The sequence below is a fragment of the Phyllostomus discolor genome, chromosome 4 (genome assembly GCF_004126475.2).
Source record: "Phyllostomus discolor isolate MPI-MPIP mPhyDis1 chromosome 4, mPhyDis1.pri.v3, whole genome shotgun sequence".
In the NCBI taxonomy this organism is placed as follows: domain Eukaryota; kingdom Metazoa; phylum Chordata; class Mammalia; order Chiroptera; family Phyllostomidae; genus Phyllostomus; species Phyllostomus discolor.
In genome coordinates, this window is record NC_040906.2 from 127113655 (window position 1) to 127133790 (window position 20136).

Consider the following 20136-nt stretch of genomic DNA (forward strand, 5'->3'; position numbering starts at 1 on the left):
GCTCGGAACCCCCAAATCCAGAAAAATGGCCTACCCCTTCACATCAGCAAGTGAAATCATGCATGTGAAACACCCTAGTGAATTAAAAGGGACATAAAAATATAGACATGGATAAACTGAAAACCAATTCCATTTCAAAGAAAAGTTCCAAAGCAACATCAGAGTTGCTCTAAAACAAGATCTGATCCTCTGAACCCTAAAAAATACAGATCATACTTTGTCGAGTACATGGAATGTCACTGTATAACTCAACAAATTGTGGTAAATTTCTCATTAAGGAGAAAATTGAGCATGAATTTTTTTTCCAAAGACCTGTATACCTGACTGAGTTATTGAGTAGAAGCTGTAGACCATTTTCCAGAGAAATCTGGAAACAATAAATTAAAAAGTAATATATAAATCATCAAATAAAAATATTTTAAAACATCGAATCAAAAGTGAAGGTAGTTTGACGAAGAAACAAACTAATGTATTGTTAACCTTAATACATCCATATGGTAAAAGGTCAATAACTATTTGAAAATTATGTCTGTAACCTGTGTATCTTTTATTTATAACCTAATTTTGAAATACAGTATTTTTCAGACTATAAGATGCACTTTTTTTCTCTCTCCCTCAAATTTGGGAGGAATAATGGTTGTCCATGCTGCTGTTGAGTTCTATTTACATTTACATTGGTGAAATATTATGTTATTTATGTTATTAGATATTTTACCACCATTTTTACCATTTTTTGCTTCAAAATTTTTTTCCCTACTTTCCTCCTCTAAAGAAGGTGCATCTTATGGTCTGAAAAATACAGTAGTATGTATATGTTACATTTAAATTACTATACTTCTATAACTCAGCCTACTGTAAATTTTGTTGTATTTATACAATGTATATCCCCATTTTTTTCTACTGAAAATAATGAGATGATAGAGGAATAAACATTCACTAAAGAAAAAAAATTAAAGGAAATTATATTAGTTTTCTATTGTCCTATGACAAATTACCACACATTCAGTGACTTAACGCAATGGAATTTACTCTTTTACAGCTCTGTAGGTCAGAAGTCCAGTATGGGTCTCACTGGGCTAAATTCAAGGAGGTGGCAAGGCCACATTCCTCTCTGGAGTCTCTAAGTAAGAATCCGTTTCCTGCTCATTCAGGCTCCCAGTAAAATGGAACTCCTTGCAGTTGTAGGATCAAGATCTCCATGTTCTTGCTGGCTTTAAACTGAGCTGTATTCCCAGCTTCTAGATGAAACCACATTCCTTGGCTCATGGACCCGTTCCTTTATCTTCCATCTCAGCAATGGCCAGTTAGGTCCTTCTCCAGTTAAATATTTCTACCCATTCCTCATCCATCTTCTTCCTCTTTTAATTACTTTTCATTAGATTGGGCCCACTGAGATAATTCACAATAATCTCAAGGCCATTATCCTCAATCACATCTGTAAAATATCTTCAACATGAAAATTAACATTTTTGCAGGTTCTGGGGATTAGAGTACGATATCTTTCTCAGGCATGGGGAAATCATTATTTTACCTACCTCAGAAATAGTATCTATTATCCAAGGACCAGATAGTTTCTATGTTAAACTTCCTCAGGTCATTAAAAAGATGGAGATTATCTAAATTTAAATTTTAAGTCATCACAACCCTAATAACAAAAGCAGTCAAGAATAATACCTAAAAAGAAATCTACAAACTGATATAATTTGTTACTACAAATGCAAGTGCCTTTACCATTATGTTAGGAAATCAAACATAACAGTGCATTAGAACAAAAGTTGAGCATGATTTAAGTGAGGCTTGTTTCAGGATGCAACAAGTGTTCAACATGAAAAAGTATACCCATATAATGTATTATGTTCATGTAAGTTACTATATTAATAGAGGAGGAATAATACAAAGTCATTTCAAAAGATACTGAAAATGTATTTTGTAAAACTTTTAATAACCCAGCCCTGGTTGTTGTGGCTTAATAGACTGAGTGCTGGCTTGTGAACCAAAGAGTTGCTGGTTCAATTCCCAGTCAGGGCACATGCCTGGGTTGCGGGCCAGGTCAACAGTAGGGGGTGCACAAAAGGCAACCACACATTGATGTTTCTCTCCCTCTCTTTCTCCCTCCCTTCCCCTCTCTCTAAAAATAAAAATAAATAAAACCTTTGAAAAAAGAACCTTTTAATAGCCCAATAATAGAACTTGGCAAAATTGAATCTGAGTTGATCAGAAACTAATTACAAACATCAGACTTGGTGAAACACTAGACATTTCTACTTAAAATTAGAAACAAAACATACGTGGGTTTGAAGTAGTTATTTCATTTATAGTAATATATCTTTTCTGAAAAATATTTTATTAACTATTTGAGAATATGTATAACATCAATAGGAGAGATTAAATGAACTACATTTGTGCTATAGATTCTATATTCTGTCTTATAACCTGATATGGTAAAGCACCCATAATATGGGAAAGTTAAAGTTTCAGTGGGCATAATTTTTTATTTTAAAAATATGTCATGTTTTGTTTATATATTTAAATAGAAAAAGAAAAAATTTAAAATAGAATCTCATTGAATGAACAACAGCTATTATCCCTGGGAGATGAGAACAGGATTTTGGTAAAACAGACTTTCAAATTTATAACATAACTTCTATATCTTTTGTCTATTTGAGAGAAGTTAAATAATAGAAAATGTATAATAAGTAATATAAACAATGCATAAAATAAATATTAAAAAATTAAATATAATTAAAATATACAATAAATAAAAACTTGGTCCATACAGTTTTTACATTTCAAAAAATCCTCAGAGAAATAATCTAAGATTATTTTAAATACACAAGGTAACTGAATCCACTTGGAAGTAGAATTTCACATTATTGTTCATGACAATATTGAAGCTTATTTAGGCAGAAGAACCATTAAAGCATGTATAGCCTAAAAGGATAAGTCCATAATTCCATTTTCCTTTACCAGTACCACTCAAATTAATTATTCTCTTCTGCAGGGTACCATCTTCCTACTGCTTTCATATTCCTCTATTTTGATCAACCTGTTTCATAGCCTCTATATCATTAGTCATCAAACTCACACAGGACAGCAATTAAAAATACAGTTGATGATTCATTAGGACAGGGTTGGGCCCAGAAAACTGGATTTTACCCAGCTTCTCAGTGATTCTGATTAAGGTAATATGTGGATCACAGTTGGAAAATGTGTTCTTTGTGAAAAAATGACAAAGATTCTTAAAAATTATCTGTATTTTGGATATTAAGCTAAAAGAGTCATCAAGCAGTTTTTCATTTGATTTATTATCTTCCAATTCATTTTCATATAACTCATTTTATGTCTCTCTGCTTAAAAACTATTATATATTGGGTTGGCCAAAAAGTTTGTTTAGTTTTTTCTATAAAATAAAAAACACATTATTCATTTTCACCAATAACTTTATTGATTTGGATATTTTGAGTATGTTGGCTCTCTCCTGCATGGTATAAAGTTGATTGTTCTCAATTAATGTCTCAATTTTTTTGGTATCAACTTTGACCCCTTGATCAAAATTTGTAACACTTTGCCTTTTATGATTAACTTCATTTTTCTTTAATGTCTTTTAAGAGTCTTAACCTGCCACAGGATTTTTATGCATGCCTTTATAGAGTATGTTTCTTGAGTGAATTTTCTATTTCCCTAACTGAAGAGCAAATGTTCCATCTGAAACCACCTGGTAAAATATTGCACATTCTATGATTGCTCAGCAAACATTAGCACCTGACTATACATCTCAGTAAGAACCTGCAACAATTCCAAGCATCTCTCTTGGAGGTTTTCAATTTTGTATGTTTATTCATTCCATTTTTAAAATATATTGGTCAGAAATTCTATTTCACCTAATGTATCAATTAAGCAACTTTTTTATGTAGACAGAAGAAAATTCTTTATAAATTTTTTATTGTTGTTCAATTACAGTTATCTCCACTTCCCCCCATTACTCTCTCCTGCCCTACCCACCCCCTATCTCAATGTCCCCCTTGTCATTGTCTTTGTCCATGGGTCCTTTACACATATTCCTTGACTTGACCCTTCCCCTTCTTTCCCCTGTTATAACAAAAAATATATACTGAGTTTTGAGAACCAATAAATCATCATAGAACTCCTTTGCCTTGATCGAATGTTAATATTAGTTTATTGAATTACTCTTTATTCTTTATTTGCAAGAAAGAAATTTTTATTTAAAAAGCCTAGTCCCTATGTTCTAATAACATTAAAAGAAAAAAAATGGGAGGGCAGTGGGGAGGGTGGGAGGGGGGACTGGATTGGGAGTAAAAAGGAGAAAACTGTATTTGAACAATGATTAAAATAAAAAAAAAAGAAATTTACATTCTAATATCCTGTGCTGATATTTTCCATCAGATTAAATTCACTGTGAACCATTATAGTAGTACACGACTTCTGGAATCTACTTATAAATACTAGTCTCATGATTGATATCATTTTTAGTTAATAGCATACCTTGTTTTTTTATACAACCTCCAAAATATGCATTCTTCCAAAAGCATTTCAAAGCCACAATCTTTTAAAGAAACAAATTAAAACAGAGCATTTAACAATGACATAACTAGGCATGTCTATTTCAAACAAGGAAATACTTTTGCTAGGTAGTCAAAATTATAAAAATTATTTTTATAAACCACTTTCATAGCTAGAACTATTGGTAATCAATTACCTAATTAGGTGCTTACATCATTACCAGAAATAAAAAATAAATATTGATATAAACTAAAATATTTTGAATGCTCTTTCTCAGATATTTGCCCTCTTTTTTAAATATCCCTTAAACACATCCAGAACATAAATAATTTTCTGGTGTTACCCCTCAGAGGCATAATACATTCGCCTACTGTTCAAAGTGGTAACCACACTCAAGCATTTTAAATATATTTATTTTTTTAAAAAGAGATCTTTAAATGAAATGATCTAGTTACCAAAGTGTACACCATGAATCACATAAAAAAATATATAGTTGTGCCCTGGTTGGCGTAGCTCACTGGATTGAGTGTGGGCTGTGAACCAAAATGTCGCAGGTTTGATTCCCAGTCAGGGCATATGCCTGGGTTGCAGGCCATGACCCCCAGCAACCACACATTGATGTTTCTCTCTCTCTCTCTCTCTCTCTTTTTCTCTCTCCCTTCCCTCTCTAAAAAAATAATAATAAAAATAAATAAGTAAAATCTTAAAAAATATATATATATATGTAGTTGTTACCACACTCAATGAAAGTAGAATGAATGTAAAACATTCTCATTGCATCTGCTCAGATAGTTTATATGGATCATAAAACTAGTATTAAAATAAACATGCCTTGACTTCTGGTCAAGATGGAGACATAGGTAGAAATGCCTCATCTCCTTACACAACAATAAGAAGGATCACAGCTAACCTCAAAAAAAATAAATAAATAAAAAGCCACCCAGAACTGCCAGAAAATCAAACTCTATGGAAGTCCAACAACCAAGGATTTAAAGAGGCCATGTTCATCCAGATGGGTAGGAGGGGCAGAGACAGGGATTGGGGACAGAGAGGATGTGGTATGATGCAGCACAGTGGCCAGCAGAATGGGCAGTGGGGGGTACCACATGCACATGTGAAGGATAAAATCAGGATACCTTGGGAGCAAGCAACCCCAGCCCCAGGCCAGACTGCGCAGTCAAGGGTTGAAGTGCTGGGAAAGTAAAGCCTCGTAAGTTCTGGCTGTATTGGGAAGGGGGAGGGAAATCACTGGAAACAGGGTGAGTGACAAGCAAGCCTCAGCAGCATTGTCTCCTCCCTAAACTCTCCCCACATATAGAGCCACAAAGCAGTGAAGCAGGTTGCCTCACCCTGGAGAATGCCTAAGGTTCCATCCCACACAATTTATAGGTGCCTTTTCTAAAACAAGGAGTCAAACCAGCAATACCTGAAACACAGAAACAGGGAGGCTGCCAAATTGAGGAGACAAAAAATATGGCCCAAATGAAATAACATAACAAAATTCCAGGAAAAGAACTAAGTGAAATGGAGATAGCCAACCTATCAGATGCAGAGTTCAAAACACTGGTAGTAAGGATGCTCAGAGAACTCACTGAATATGGCAAAAGCATAAGGGAAGAAACAAAAGCTACACTAAGTGAAATAAAGAAAAATCTACAGGGAATCAACAGTAAAGGGAAGGAAGCAGGGTTCAAATCAATGATTTGGAACATAAGGAAAAAATAAACATTCAACCAAAACAGAATAAAGAAACAAGAATTCAAGAAAAAATAAGGAGAGAATAAGAAGACTCTGGGACATCTCCAAAAGTGCCAGCATCTGAATCATAGGGATGCCAGAAAGAAAAGCAGAAGAGCAAGAAGTTGAAAATTTATTTGAAAAAAAAAATAATGAAAGAAAACTTTCCTAATTTGATGTAGGAAATAGACATACAAGACCAGGAAGCACAGTGAGTCCCAAAGAAGTTGGACCCAAAGAGTATAATACCAAGACATATTGTAATTAAAATGCCAAAGGTTAAAAATAAAGAGAGAATCTTAAAAGCAGCAACAGAAAAGCAGAGCGTTACCTACAAAGGAGTTCCCATAAGACTATTGGCTGATTTCTCAAAAGAAACTTTGTAGGCAAGAAGGGACTGGTAAGAAATATGCAAAGTGATGAAAAGCAAGGGCCTACAGCCAAGATTACTGTATCCAGCAAAGCTCTCATTATAATTGAAGGGCAGATAAAGTGCTTCCCAGACAAGGCAAAGCTAAAGGAGTTCATTATCACCAAGCCCTTATTATATGAAATGTTAAAGGAACTTATTTAAGAAAAAGAATAAGATCAAAACCATGGACATTAAAATGACAACAAACTCACAACTATCAACAACTAAATCTAAAAAACAAAAACAAACTAAGCAAACAACTAGAATAGGGACAGAATCATAGATATGGTGATCATGTATAGGATTATCAATGGAAAGGGGAAAGGGAAAAGGGAAGGAGTGGGGGAAAGGTATAGGGATTAAGAAGCATAATTGATACGCACAAAATAGACAGGGGGATATTAAGAACAGTATAGGAAATGGAGAAGCCAAAGAATGTATATGCATGACCCATGGACATGAAGTAAGGAGGGGTGGGGTTGCTGGGGGGAAGGGAAGTACCGGTGAGGGGGGCAATTGGGGAAAAATTGGGACAACTGTAATAGCATAATCAGTAAAATATACTTAAAAAATAAACATGCCTTGTCTTGAGCTATGCTGTTTTGTTAATTATGTATTTTTCATGCTTTGAAAATGGAGAACGTATTTGGACAATTCAAGAACATCATATGAGAACCTCTCAGATATCAAAGGTTTTTAAAGCAAAAATGCCCCTGATCCCCATATGACTACAGACCATATTTACTCAGAGGATATACTACCCATTCTGAGACTTAATCATGCATCATTTCTTATGATCAATTGCATTTATTCCTCTTGTCATTTCAGGGTTCTATTTCAAAGCCTCTTTGAAATGATAAAGAAATGGACAAAGAAGACGAAGACTCAAGTAAGTATATTTTAATGTTTATAAATGATCTTACAATGATCATGTTACAAAAGATTTCTTTAAAACAACACCAACAAAAATGATCCATACCTTAGGCATGGAGCTTCCAAACTTAAAATCCATACTGTCACTTTATAAAGTTATATGATGGGGTCTGGTTTTATACTATGCCAATGAAATCATTTATAATAGGAAAGAATCAAGCATATCTATGATTATACCTGGTAAGGCTTTAACTAATTTATACAAATAATTGGCCAAAGAAAATATATTTTTACAGTCATTACAATACCAAATGCCATATTTTGGGAAAGCAAAAAAGTGATGATGTTAGCTATAAATTTAATCACTTCTGCAGATAATTGGTCATTTACATTACTTAATTTAGATAAAGCCTATTTCAAAATTCATTGAAAGAGTTATTCTCAACCAAGTTTTAAAACCTAACCTGGGATTAACAGGGAATTATTACAATAAGGAATAGAATTTCCTAAGTTGTTAAATGTGGGTTGCTTTCACCCTAGAGGTGCCATGTGAAATTCTTAGCTGATACCAGGTAAGGTTGTTGCACTCAACACACACCAAGGATGTGCCACTCCCGGTGCCTGTAAAGGATCGGAAAAAGTGTTACAAATCAGCACAAAAGGCTTTAAAAAGCTTGCCGCACAATTGCAAATCTAGTTAAGAACAAGGACAGAACTGGTGGGGTTTTTTTCCCTCTTACCTTTCTTCTCAATCCAACTCAGAAATATAGTCAAGTGGGCAAGTAAAGACACCTCCACTTTACTTGTACAATAAAGTAGATCATTCCACATGGGAAACCACCAGAGCAGTTCAACATTAACTTTTCCCAAGAATTTAATGCATCTCTTCAGTAGATAAGCATAAAAATGCCATGTAAAGTAATCATACCACAGAAAAGGTGACTAAACAAAAGACCCACTTGTCTCTTAAGTAAATGATGATTTGAAAGGGCTCAGCAGTTACTATTACACCATAAAGACAAGCATAACATGCGGTTTAGCAAGAATTCGAAAGGCATGAGGAAAGGAAACAACAAAAGCCTCTCTGAGTCAATGTCCTCAAATACAGTACAATGATCCCCATGTCTTTATTCCAGGAAAAAAAAAGATAAAGCAAATATTTCCAAAATAAAAAGACTTAAGACATCCTTAACTAAGAAATATGCGCTCACCTCCATTGATCCAGAAAATGCAGTAGTGTTTCTCATTCTCAATCATGGAGCTCCAGGGATCTCAGCTCAAGCAGCGAACCCTAGTTCCATCTACAAATCTTCATCATGAGCTGCACCATAAGGCTTCCTGTGCATCAGCAAGCAAGTGGCTCAGACTGCCTGAGCAAAATTCTATACTAGGTACAAGAAGTCATCAGGACTGAGGGGCAGGATTGGAACAGCTATGACAAAGAAGCACTGGAAAGACTGCTACTGCAGGTCATTAGGGCAGCAATGAGTGGCCCATGCACAAAGATGACCAACATGATAATTTGATCCAAAAGCTGACTTGATAAAAAATTAATATTTCTAGTCATCATTTTTCAACTTCTGGTAAATTTAGCATGCTGCTGCCCAGTGCTGCCCGAATCCCCCAACCACCCAAGATAAAATCAGATTTTGTAAGAAGTTAGAAAAACACATTTTGAACTGAGGATTCCTTGAAACAATCTATTCTTCATCCCCGGCACAAAAATGAAAATATAATCTGACTAAACATCTTTTATGAAAGAAAGAAATAGTGTAAAACACTCAAAATCCAGGCCTTAATTTCTGCATAATGTATTACAAAAACATGCTTATAGGGGAAAATAGAAGACAAGCAAAAATAGAACACAACAAACATCAAAAACCAACCAGGGAGAAAAAATAAGCAAAGTAACGGAAACATGATTGAACTGTTTTTACCATGCACATTCTTTCTTACCCATACATATTTGAATAGTATTATATTTTTAAACTCTGCTTTATGTACATTATACATTATGCATCAGACATTTCAATTGTTCCAACTTTGCAATATAATGAATAGTACATGGAAGACAGTAGGGCTCAAAGCCACTAAATAGAATGTAAAAATGTAGAAAAATGAAAAGCAGATAAAATTTTTTTAAAGATACATGAGAGTTTAACTAAATTGATGATACAGAAAATTCTGGTGACTGAGGAGCCTTGCTTTTAACCAAATTGTTGTTTAAACCTGTTTATCTATTTGCTTTAACCCCAAATGTGTTTGATCAATACATGTGCTACCAAGAGTTTGATATATCAATATGTACTCACATGCCTTTTTACATGGGTTCATTACATAAATAATTGCTAAGGACTAGAGTAGCTGAAAAAAACAGTATCGTTCATTTCCTTTGGCTGCCATACAAAAATTACCACACACTTACTAGCTTAAAACATAATTTTGTTCTCTCACAGTTCTGGAGGCCAGAAATCCGAGGCCAAGATCTAGACAGGGCTGCACTCCCCCAGACACTCTAGGGAAAGATCCATTTCTCAACTCTTCCCTCTTCTGAGAGCTGCTAGCACTCCTTGACTTGTGGACACATCACCCCAATCTCAGCCATTGGTTCCTCTGAGAAACTTCAGTTCTGCTCTTAATGCCTTTCAACGGGTTGGATCAGACCCACCCACCCAGGTAATCCAGGATAATTTCCCATCACAAAATCTTTAATCACATCTGCAAAGATCCCTTATTCAAATAAGACAACGTTTATAGATTTTGAGTATTAGGGTCTGATATCTTTCTGGGGAAGAAAAGCATTTTTCAATCTACTACACCTTGTATTCACAGAAATTCTTCTAAACTTTCCTTGATCTGACCCACTATTTCTTACTGGAATTGTATTAGTCCCCATTTTTACATGTCTATTCTAATTACCCAAAGCTTAGTCCTCTTGTTGAAATGCCCCAGCTGTCCTCTAGATATGGTTCATTTAAAAATATATTAGAATCACCTCCCCCAGCCAAAATTGGTTCCTCTTGCTCTATTTCCAGTTTATTGCTTGGCCTTTCTGCACCTCTATGCATGTGATAAGAGTTTAAGAGTCATCTTTTTTCATCTTACCCACATGCAGTTGATCCTTGAGCTCTACTGGCACCTGGTAGTTCATTTCAAATAGTCCAAACTCCTCATTCCAACTCTGAATGTTCTTCCCTTAATTGGAACTGGTGGTGACAGAGCTCAGCTACCAGGTACCTGGTTTAGGCTCACCTCCTATTCGTTCTCTATTCTACTGTCAGCGATCTTCCTAAAACTTTCTAAATCTGATCAACTTCCCTACTTAAAACCTTTGAATGGCTCCCACCACTCTCAGATTTAAGTCCTAACAGCATAGAGATATGAGGCCCCTCTTGCAATGGAGTCTGCCTACTGCTACAACCTCATCTTGTATTTTTATCCCACCTCTTCCATGTACCCTTAGCAGCCCAAACTAGTGTCAGCTATTCCCAAAGTATCATGATTTCTTTTTCTTCTGTGTTTGCAAACATGCAACAGACTCCTGCCTTGCAGCCCAATGAACTAGCTGTCTCCCATTTATATTTAAGAATTTGGCCAAGAAAGCATCCCTATACACTTTAAGTATGTGAATTGTATAGTATGTGAAATATATCTCAATAATGCTGTTACTTAGGGAGAAAAAGAATGCATCCCTTTCAGTAGCATCCCCAAACTCATTTAGTGTTATACACATCTTGTACAAATTTGCAAGGCCCCCATTCCATTGCCTTTATATGATGTTGTGGTCCACTGGCTCATCACACTGCTTGAGGGCAGGGCCATGACACTCACCTTCATGTTCTCCTCAGCTAGTATGATGTCGGGGACAAAGCAGACACTCAGTAAATGCTTACTGGTAAATGACTGAAATACTATAATCCCTAAACACAGTGACACATAGTTGAAACCAATTATAATAAATCCAGCAGGTGTTAGAATTGAGTTTACAGTCACCTGAATTGAAGTTGAGTGAGTATAGTTTGCCACTTAGAAAGTAAGTTACCTTGAGTATTGAATTACTATTACAATTGACGATACCGGCCTTTAAAATATAAAGTATAGACATGTGAATGTAATTGTACATTTTTATTAATTGATTATTGACACCATTAACAGATGTCCCCATTTTCCCCCTATCTGACTGCTTCCACCCAACCTCCACCCCCCTTCCCTCTGGTCAACCCACAGTGTTGTCTGCATCTATGAGTTATACATAGATGTTCGTTGGCTAATCCCTTCACTTTATCAAATCTCCCCCTCCCCTGTGACAGCTGTCAGTCTGGTCCATGTGTCCATACCTGTTTCTATTTTGTTTGTTTGTTTTGTTCAGTAGACTCTTCATATAAGTGTGATCATATGGTATTTGTCTTTTTTTTGTGGTATAATCATTTTCCAGTGAGATACAGCCCTTGTCCTCAAGTCAGATTCCAAGAGTTAGTTCATATTTATTCATCTACTTACATGAATGAGCCATCATCCGGCTGCTATAAGCTGTGTTTAATTAGCTTTAAAGCATTTTTTTTCTAAGAGCTTCTGTCATTCCAATTTAATCTCCATTAATTTTCTTGGCTCCCACATTATAGGACAAATAATATAAGAACGTGCCCTTTTTAGTGGGGCCAAATCACTCATCATAAATTCTTAAAACCAGCATCCACATGCAACGGAAGTCTTCATGTCTTGGTGTCACCAAATATATAAACTTCCATTTTTTCTGGTTTTCAAAGCTTCTCCACAAATGCTAAAGATCAATCTTCACAGGATGATATTTCTAACCACCAAATTTTCATCAATCGCCAAATAACAGAACAGTTTGTAATGTTAATTGTTCTTAATTGGAAAAATGAAGATCAGAAGAATTATATCCAGATGGTATGGGTAAATTTTAAAGGCTTAATCTAGTCATTGTTTTCCTAACAGACCATGTCTCCTGGCACTGGAAACCTGACTGCCTCCCACCACTTAGCAGGAAACAGAGAGAAGTGGGAGAGAAGAGAGTGGGATCCTCACTTGCCTGTCCCGATCTGGTGGGACAGGAACTGAAGAGTCTCCCTTGGTAACTCCCGCTTTTCTATCTGGTTGGTATAGAAGGAGAGAGTACATCTAAATAACCTCCACTATCTCACTGCCATTTTTCCCTGCCTCTATTCCTTGACTGTCTTTTTTTTCTTTCTTAGAATTTTGTAATTTAGTTTTAGGGTTTTTTTTTATCCTTTCATTGTCTATCTCCACTATGAGGTTATGAGCTTCCAAGGGGCGGTCCCATATTTCTCTCCTCGCTAACTAGTGCTGTGCATTGTACACATTTCAGGAATGCACTAAATATTGGGTTGAATTCTGAAGGGCTATGCTGCCCGGCATTAAAATGTATGCTAGTGCAAAAGCTCTGGACAGGGGTCAGTCTTGAATAAAACAGGAGCAAGCAGGGCAGGAGAAAATGCCAATTGGTGTCTTCCTTTTCAATTTGTGTTTTTAATGGGACCACAGCAGGGTTCATTTCAAAACAAATATATGGGGCTCACATTGCATTATGGTTAACCTAGACTTGCTGGTCAGCTGCCCTGTCACCCTGCTTCTGTAGAAAAACGAGCCACTATGCTTACAAACAAATGACACAAACATTTAGAATACAATCAATTCAAATTATAATCAGTCTCTGATGTCCACTGTCCCTCATTTCCCTCTTTCCCCTTCACCTTCTCTCTCACTTCTCAGTCTTCCCCTCCCAAACCCCCCTCTCTGTCTTCACTCAGTCAAGCATGAGCGCGTACACACACATTTTTCTGAAACAAAAATATAAATATAGCCAATCTCATAACCAGTTACCAAGTCCTAGAATTATTCTTTAATCATAATTGCTGGTCAAACATATTAAACTCACACTATCCCTACTGAATTCTCCCATTCCATTAAAACGCTAGCTGAGGCCGCACTTGCCTATGCCTGGTCTGTCAAAACAGCCAGCTAATTAGTGTCCTGATTCCAGCCTTTTCTCCTTTTGACTCATTCTGAATAAACCAGAAGCTCAAAACTGCCTCTAAAGTACTACTTTTCATCATGTTACTACATTTTTTCTTACATAACTTTCAAAGCAAGTGAATAAAATTTGCTTCCCAAATGCATATTCCAGGATCTCCATCTTATGATCCTAATCACCTCCCTAACTTTACTTCCTACCACCCAACAAGGACCCTTCACAGGACCTCATTAAGATCATTTCCTTATTTTGGGGGCACACCTTTAACCAACCTAGCTGTGTGTCTTCACTCATTAGTTCTCCCTTTCATCTTCTTTCATTCCCATTTCATTCCCATCACCCTTTCTTGACCAAATCTAGCTCCAAATCCTTGGTAAAAATTTCTCAATCACTCCATAATACAAGAGTCCCTTCCTATCCTCCTTCAGCATTTGTATAATGGTTTTACAAATATTTTCTCATTTCCTATGTAAGCCTCACAATAACCCTATGAAGTAGTCACCAGAGGTATGTCTACTTTTTTAATGAGGAAAAAGGTGTTTGGAGATGAGAAGTGATTCATCCAAGCTCACACAGCTGGAATGTGGCAGCGACTATCTTCACACCTTGGCCTTCTGACTCCATTTTCAATCCTTACTGGGCATTTACTATAGCCTGCCTCAGGTCAGTAGTTATTTGCATGGTTTTTTGCTATCATCCAAACTAGATTATAAGCCCTTGAAGGCAGTAGCTAAGGAGAGAACTTGCCCCAGTGCATCATAATGCACAAAATGAGAATTCAGTGAATATTTGATTGAGTGATTCTAAGAGTAGGTTAATCCCTCCACCCCATTTAAGAAGCTTCAGCAATCCCTCTCTCCCTCTGATGTCCAATATTTAGATTCTAAGCACTTAACTGAACGGTTTCTGATAAACTGCAATAGATACTGGCTATTATATAATTTCTCGACCAAACCACCCCCCCCTCTGGCCAAACTAACCACAAATTCCCTGAAGATGCATCATTTTGACAAGTAAAATGAAATCTATTGGTCTTTAAATGTTGGCTAAGCTGGCCATGAGTCATAGGAATAAGTGGGAAAAAATGTATTTCCAAAACTCACCTGAAGTTGAGTCATGTGGCACACCTGCTACAAATACATGTATCTAGGATTTGGATTCAATACTTTTTTAATTGTATGTTTCATTTGTTTGATTATTCTAAACATGCAATCCCAGAGGACATACTACAAAGCAATGAGTAGTGGAAAAGAGACACTGAGGAGAAGGCTCACCAACAGACAGCACTGCTGTGCTAACCCTGGTTCGTGTGGACGTGACTGCTTGTGATTTACTCTGCACATAACTTTCCTGCCAGCAAAATTCTTCCTAGTTTGTGAAATAGGATTAAATATTTCACTGTTTTTTAATTTTATTTTAATCATTGTTCAAGTACGTTTTTCTGTCCTTTACTCCCATTCCAGCCCACCCACCCCTCTCTCCCCACCTCCCTCCAATTTTCAACCCCCCTTAGTTTTTGTCCATGTGTCCTTTATATTTGTCCCTATAAACCCTTCCCATTTTCCCCTGACATTCCCCTGAAATTTCCTCCTGTTCCCTTCTTGTCACTGTTAGCCTGTCCTCTATTTCAGTGTCTTTGACTATATTTTGCTTGTTTCTTTGTTTTGTTGTTTAAGTTCTGTTAAAGGTGAGATCATATGGTATTTGTCTTTCACTGCCTGGCTTATCCCCTAGAGCAAGGGACATAAAGGAAAGAATAAACAAATGGGATCTCATCAAAATAAAAAGCTTCTGCATGGCTAAAGAAAATAGTATTAAAATAAAAAGAGAACCAACTGTCTGGGAAAACATATTTGCCAATGATACCTCAGACAAGGGTATACCCATATTTTGGGTATAATCTCCAAAATATATAAAGAACTTACAGGACTCCACTCTAAGAAGACAAGCAACCCAATTAAAAATGGGCAAAGGCCTTGAACAGACACTTCTCCAAGGAGGACATACAGAGGATCCAGAGACACATGAAAAGATGTTCAATATTGCTAGCTATCAGAGAGATGCAAATTAAAACCAGAATGAGATACCACTTTACACCGGTCAGAATAGCTATCATAAACATATTTCACAGCCCTGGCTGACGTAGCTCAGTGGATTGAGCACGGGCTGCAAACCTAAGTGTTGCAGGTTCGATTCCCAGTCAGGGTACATGCCTGGGTTGCAGGCCATGACCCCCAGCAACTGCACATTGATGTTTCTCTCTCTCTCTCTCTTTCTCGCTCCCTTCCCTCTCTAAAAATGAATAAATAAAATCTTTAAAAAAATAAACATATTTCACTGTTTTAAAGTATTCCACAAAAAGCTTCTACAACTTCCAAATCTGGAAGTGACCAAAGAAGAATAGGGCACCTGGGAGGAGAATATAAATAGACAACAGACTTCATGACAGACAAAGGGCTACAGCTTGAGAAGTGAGTTGAGAAGGTACTCACAGGCTCTCCCCGTGGTCCATCTTGCCCTGGAGCACCTGGAGGGCCCGCCTCTCCCTTTTAACAAGAAAAAGAAATAAATGATTCCATTTTCAGACATGCTTATAAAATAAGGGTATATATTATTTATATATTAAAGTATATTAGACACAAACAAAAATGAAAATTATTTCTAGATTACTGATATTAACTTCTGCTGACATCAAGTAACATTCTGAAATTCATAAAGTAACTATATATTATAAATAGCAAATCTTTACATGATGGCTGTTAAGTTATAAAATAATTGTGGTAGGGTACACTCATGGGAATAGTACATTATTCTTGTAGTCAAAGTAAATGTGAACAAAGTTTACATCAATCCATTTGATATTTATTTTTACTTTAAAATTGATCATCCTATTAAATCTAATTTGACCTCGCTCCCCCAACAGATGCATTTTAAATCCAAAATCAAGTGTTTTCATTAACAATGGAGTTATCAAAAACTAAACAATGGAGTTATTTGTAGGTTATTACTTGAAATTATTTGGCACTTTAGTATCACTTATTTAAAATGAACATCAACAGTGTGTATTTTTAGGTACCTGTCAAATGTATAATAATTTTTAGTTCTATACCTTTAAACTTCTGTGCTTAAATTATTTAACCATCTTATTTTACATCCACTCACATCTTAAGTGTTTCCCAAATCTAGGCTTTTTGAGACCTAACAGTTATTAAAAGCCATAATTTTTGTCTCTGTTCAGTGAAGTGTTACATAACAAGTAAACACTTTTTTCATACCAGGGAGACCACATCATCCTACATAAGAGCAAGAAAGAAAGTAAAACAAAAGCAATTTTTTTTGTAAATACATCAAACGCCTGAAATGAAATAGGTTGAAAGGGGAAGAGTCTCAGATTACATGTGCTAAAATATGCCAACACTGTTTTCAAAGGTTTCACATTCTAATGAATTTCCCAAAATTAAAAGCAATGAACCACAGAGGGATGCACCAACAAAAGGTGGCAAATATAATCAGCACTTAGGAAAACATTCAACTATATCACATTATATAAACAAAGATTATCCCACTTTTATGAATTCTTGCATTTCATTCGCACAGTGAAATACCAACCAAAGATAAATAGTTCATCTGTTCCAATTTTATTTACAAACACTAGTTGACAGTTGAGAACAGAGGGAGCAAAAGCATAATGTTTTCCTGTAAATTAACCACATTGAGAGAGGGGAGTCCAGCTGACTGAACAGTTCTATAGAAAAGCTTATAAAAACTTTAAAGAGAAACAAAGATACACTTAGTTTAAAATGCACTTAGTTTAAAAGCTACAGCTTAAAAAGCCTGAACAACTAGAGAAAGGGGACATGTCAGGTTCTAAATCATCAGGGAAATAATGTAACAACTAAATGTCAGCTCAGCACATATCAATACTCAGGAGGATTCTTCCGAGCCTGCGGTTCTCAAGTATGGCCCCCACAACAGCCAGATCAGCTCCACTTAGTGTGGGAACTTCTTCAAAGTGCAAAATTGCAGGCCTTCCTGCAGACCTACTGAATAAGAAGCTCTGGATGATGGAGCCCAAAAGTCTGCTGTAACAATCTCTGACTGATCCCCATGCAGGAACCACGGTACTGCTGTAAGGCACTAGGCCACCTAACTTCCCCTACCTCACATATTGTCATATGTGACTTTTTAAGCAAATTTGTAGTTTAGCTCTTTTTTTATATAAAATCAAGGGAGGAGGGCAGTTGTCAAAGAGTAGAAAAACTAATTTGGTATTACAAGACTAAATTGGTTGGTAAAAACCTCTCCTTTTACTTCTCTGACCATTAACCAAATGTTATTATTTTATTCCAATTAGCAGGAGGTTTTTTTTAAGTAACCATCAGCAAGATTCATCAATAATGAAATCCCACAGGATTTTCATTGAGGATTTAGTTTATCCTTATTCTTTCTACTTCTTGTTAGGACAGATAATCAGAATGATATACAATCTATTCTTTATAATCTACAGCTGCAATTCTCAAACTTTACCCTCACCAGAACCACCTGGGGAATTTGTTAGTGTGAAAACTCCCAGAGTTTCTGATTCCATTGGTCTGGAGTGGATACCAATAATTTGCATTTCTGGCAGGTTTCCAGGAGGTCTTATTACTGCCTTGGGACCACACTTTGAGAACCATTGCTCTTGCTCAGATCCAAAAAGAGACTTATACACTCTTTCTGCTCTTACCAGTCCGTCTATCTGTGAACTACAATGGCATTGCACAGCTTTACACCTGGCACTGAGTTTTACAATGGTTGGGTTGTTCAGCAGGTGTCTTTATGTAGGTGTTTCCTGACTTGCACATCCTTTAAAGGAAGAAGACACATCTTATGTGAGTTTTTTTTTTAAATCACCTACAATATTTAGAATATGCTGAACAGAATGTAAGGCTAAATCTAAGGCTATATCACCCCTTCTTTACAAACATAGAAGCATATCAAGGGAGAATGGACTATTTATTCTTAAATGCTCAATTTCAAACAAATAAATAAAGTGGAAAACAACATTTGTGGATAGGGCTACTGCATTTGTTGTTGGAAGAATTATATAGGTTAGTTATTGCAAGATGAGAGCCAATAATCTTTACTAGGAGTGTTCTCTTCATTATTTTTAATTTATTGTTTTTTAATTCTCACCCAAGGACATGTTTTTCTTGATTTTAGAGAGAGAGATAAGAGAGGAAAGTCAATGTGAGAGAGAAACATCAATCAGCCATTTGCTGTGCACTCCCAGAGCGGGGATCCAACCCACAACCTTTTGGTGAAGGGGACAGTGCTCCAACCAGCCCAGCCACCCTGCCAGGGCTGATTATTCCTTTAGTAATGTTTCCCTGGGAGATGCAAGGATGATTTCCTCTTGGCATTTTTCATAACATAATCAAATGCAGTACACAGCCAACCTGTGAAATTCAGTACTGTAAGCAGAACTGAACCCAGTCAGTGGGTTGCTTTGATGACCTGGAGAGCCAATTAGATTGGCTGATCAGAAATGGCATAGAACGTACCTCTACCTCTAACTTACTGATATCATTTGCTACCTTATGCACTCCTTTACTGGTTAAAAATTAATTAAGGAAAAGTCATACTAAACATTTTTCCTCAACCCAATTTCTACAGCTAATGTCAAAGATGATTTATTCTACAACAAACCAGCTATTTTTAAGAAGGGAAATTAACTAAAAACAGACATATGAAACTTGCACTGCATGTGTATCTCCTTTCATGCTGTGGTCTTTGGTACTTAACTCACAAAAAAAAGGGGGGAGGTAATTTAGTTTGTGATCATAGCAACCCCTCAAAATGAGGTTAAAGATGTGTGACCATTACAATATAACTCAATTTTGAGGAAGATCCTTATTTCATTATTAAACACTTCAGTATGACTTTGACATTACTGCATAATTTATTCTTCACATGTAAACAGATCTGTAGCATTCCAGAGGTTATACCAAAGATATAGGGCTGAGAAGCTGCTTCTGGCCAAACAAACAAACAGACGGGAAGTTTGGAAGACCGCCTGCAGAGACAGGATCACACAAAGGAGGCCTGGGATTCTAGCTCAGCCATGTTAACTGACTGTGCTTTTGAGTGCATTCTTTAAGATCTCTTAATCTCATCTGATGTCCAAATGACATTAATACTCCTAATTTTATATGTTTTTTTTTAAAATAAGAACCTTTGTGAAAGCGCCTTGTATAGCTCTAAGTACTTAAGAGAAGATGCATAAAAGTTAGCTACTCTACTGCCAGCAACAAAATTGGGTTTTTCACAATCTTTTACTTTTATTATTTGTTTTAGCATTCAAATGCTTTTATATTTGTACTGCTGTGGTTTGGCAATATAATTTAGGCAAAATGAGTATTTATAAAAACTAGGTCAATATTTTAATCTAGCTAAAATGCATAAAAACAGTGAAGTCAATAATATAGTCAGTCATCATTTCCTATATTTGGAAAACATTATTTGAGTATAGGGGTTTTTCAACAATTTGGTGAAAGAAATTTTCATTGGTTGTTAAAATGCAGCTACAAAATCTTTA

The 20136-nt window shown here is 36.1% G+C and overlaps 1 protein-coding gene across 7 annotated transcripts in view; it reads right to left on the minus strand.

Moving 5' to 3' along the window:
• Nucleotides 1-20136, minus strand: part of COL21A1 (collagen type XXI alpha 1 chain) — a 174898-nt gene that overhangs the window by 25115 nt on the left and 129647 nt on the right. For all 7 annotated transcript variants that reach the window (XM_036024263.1, XM_036024260.1, XM_036024265.1 and 4 more), the window contains one exon: nt 16052-16105. In XM_036024263.1, the coding sequence (XP_035880156.1) occupies nt 16052-16105 (54 nt within the window). The remainder of the gene's footprint in view (nt 1-16051; nt 16106-20136) is intronic.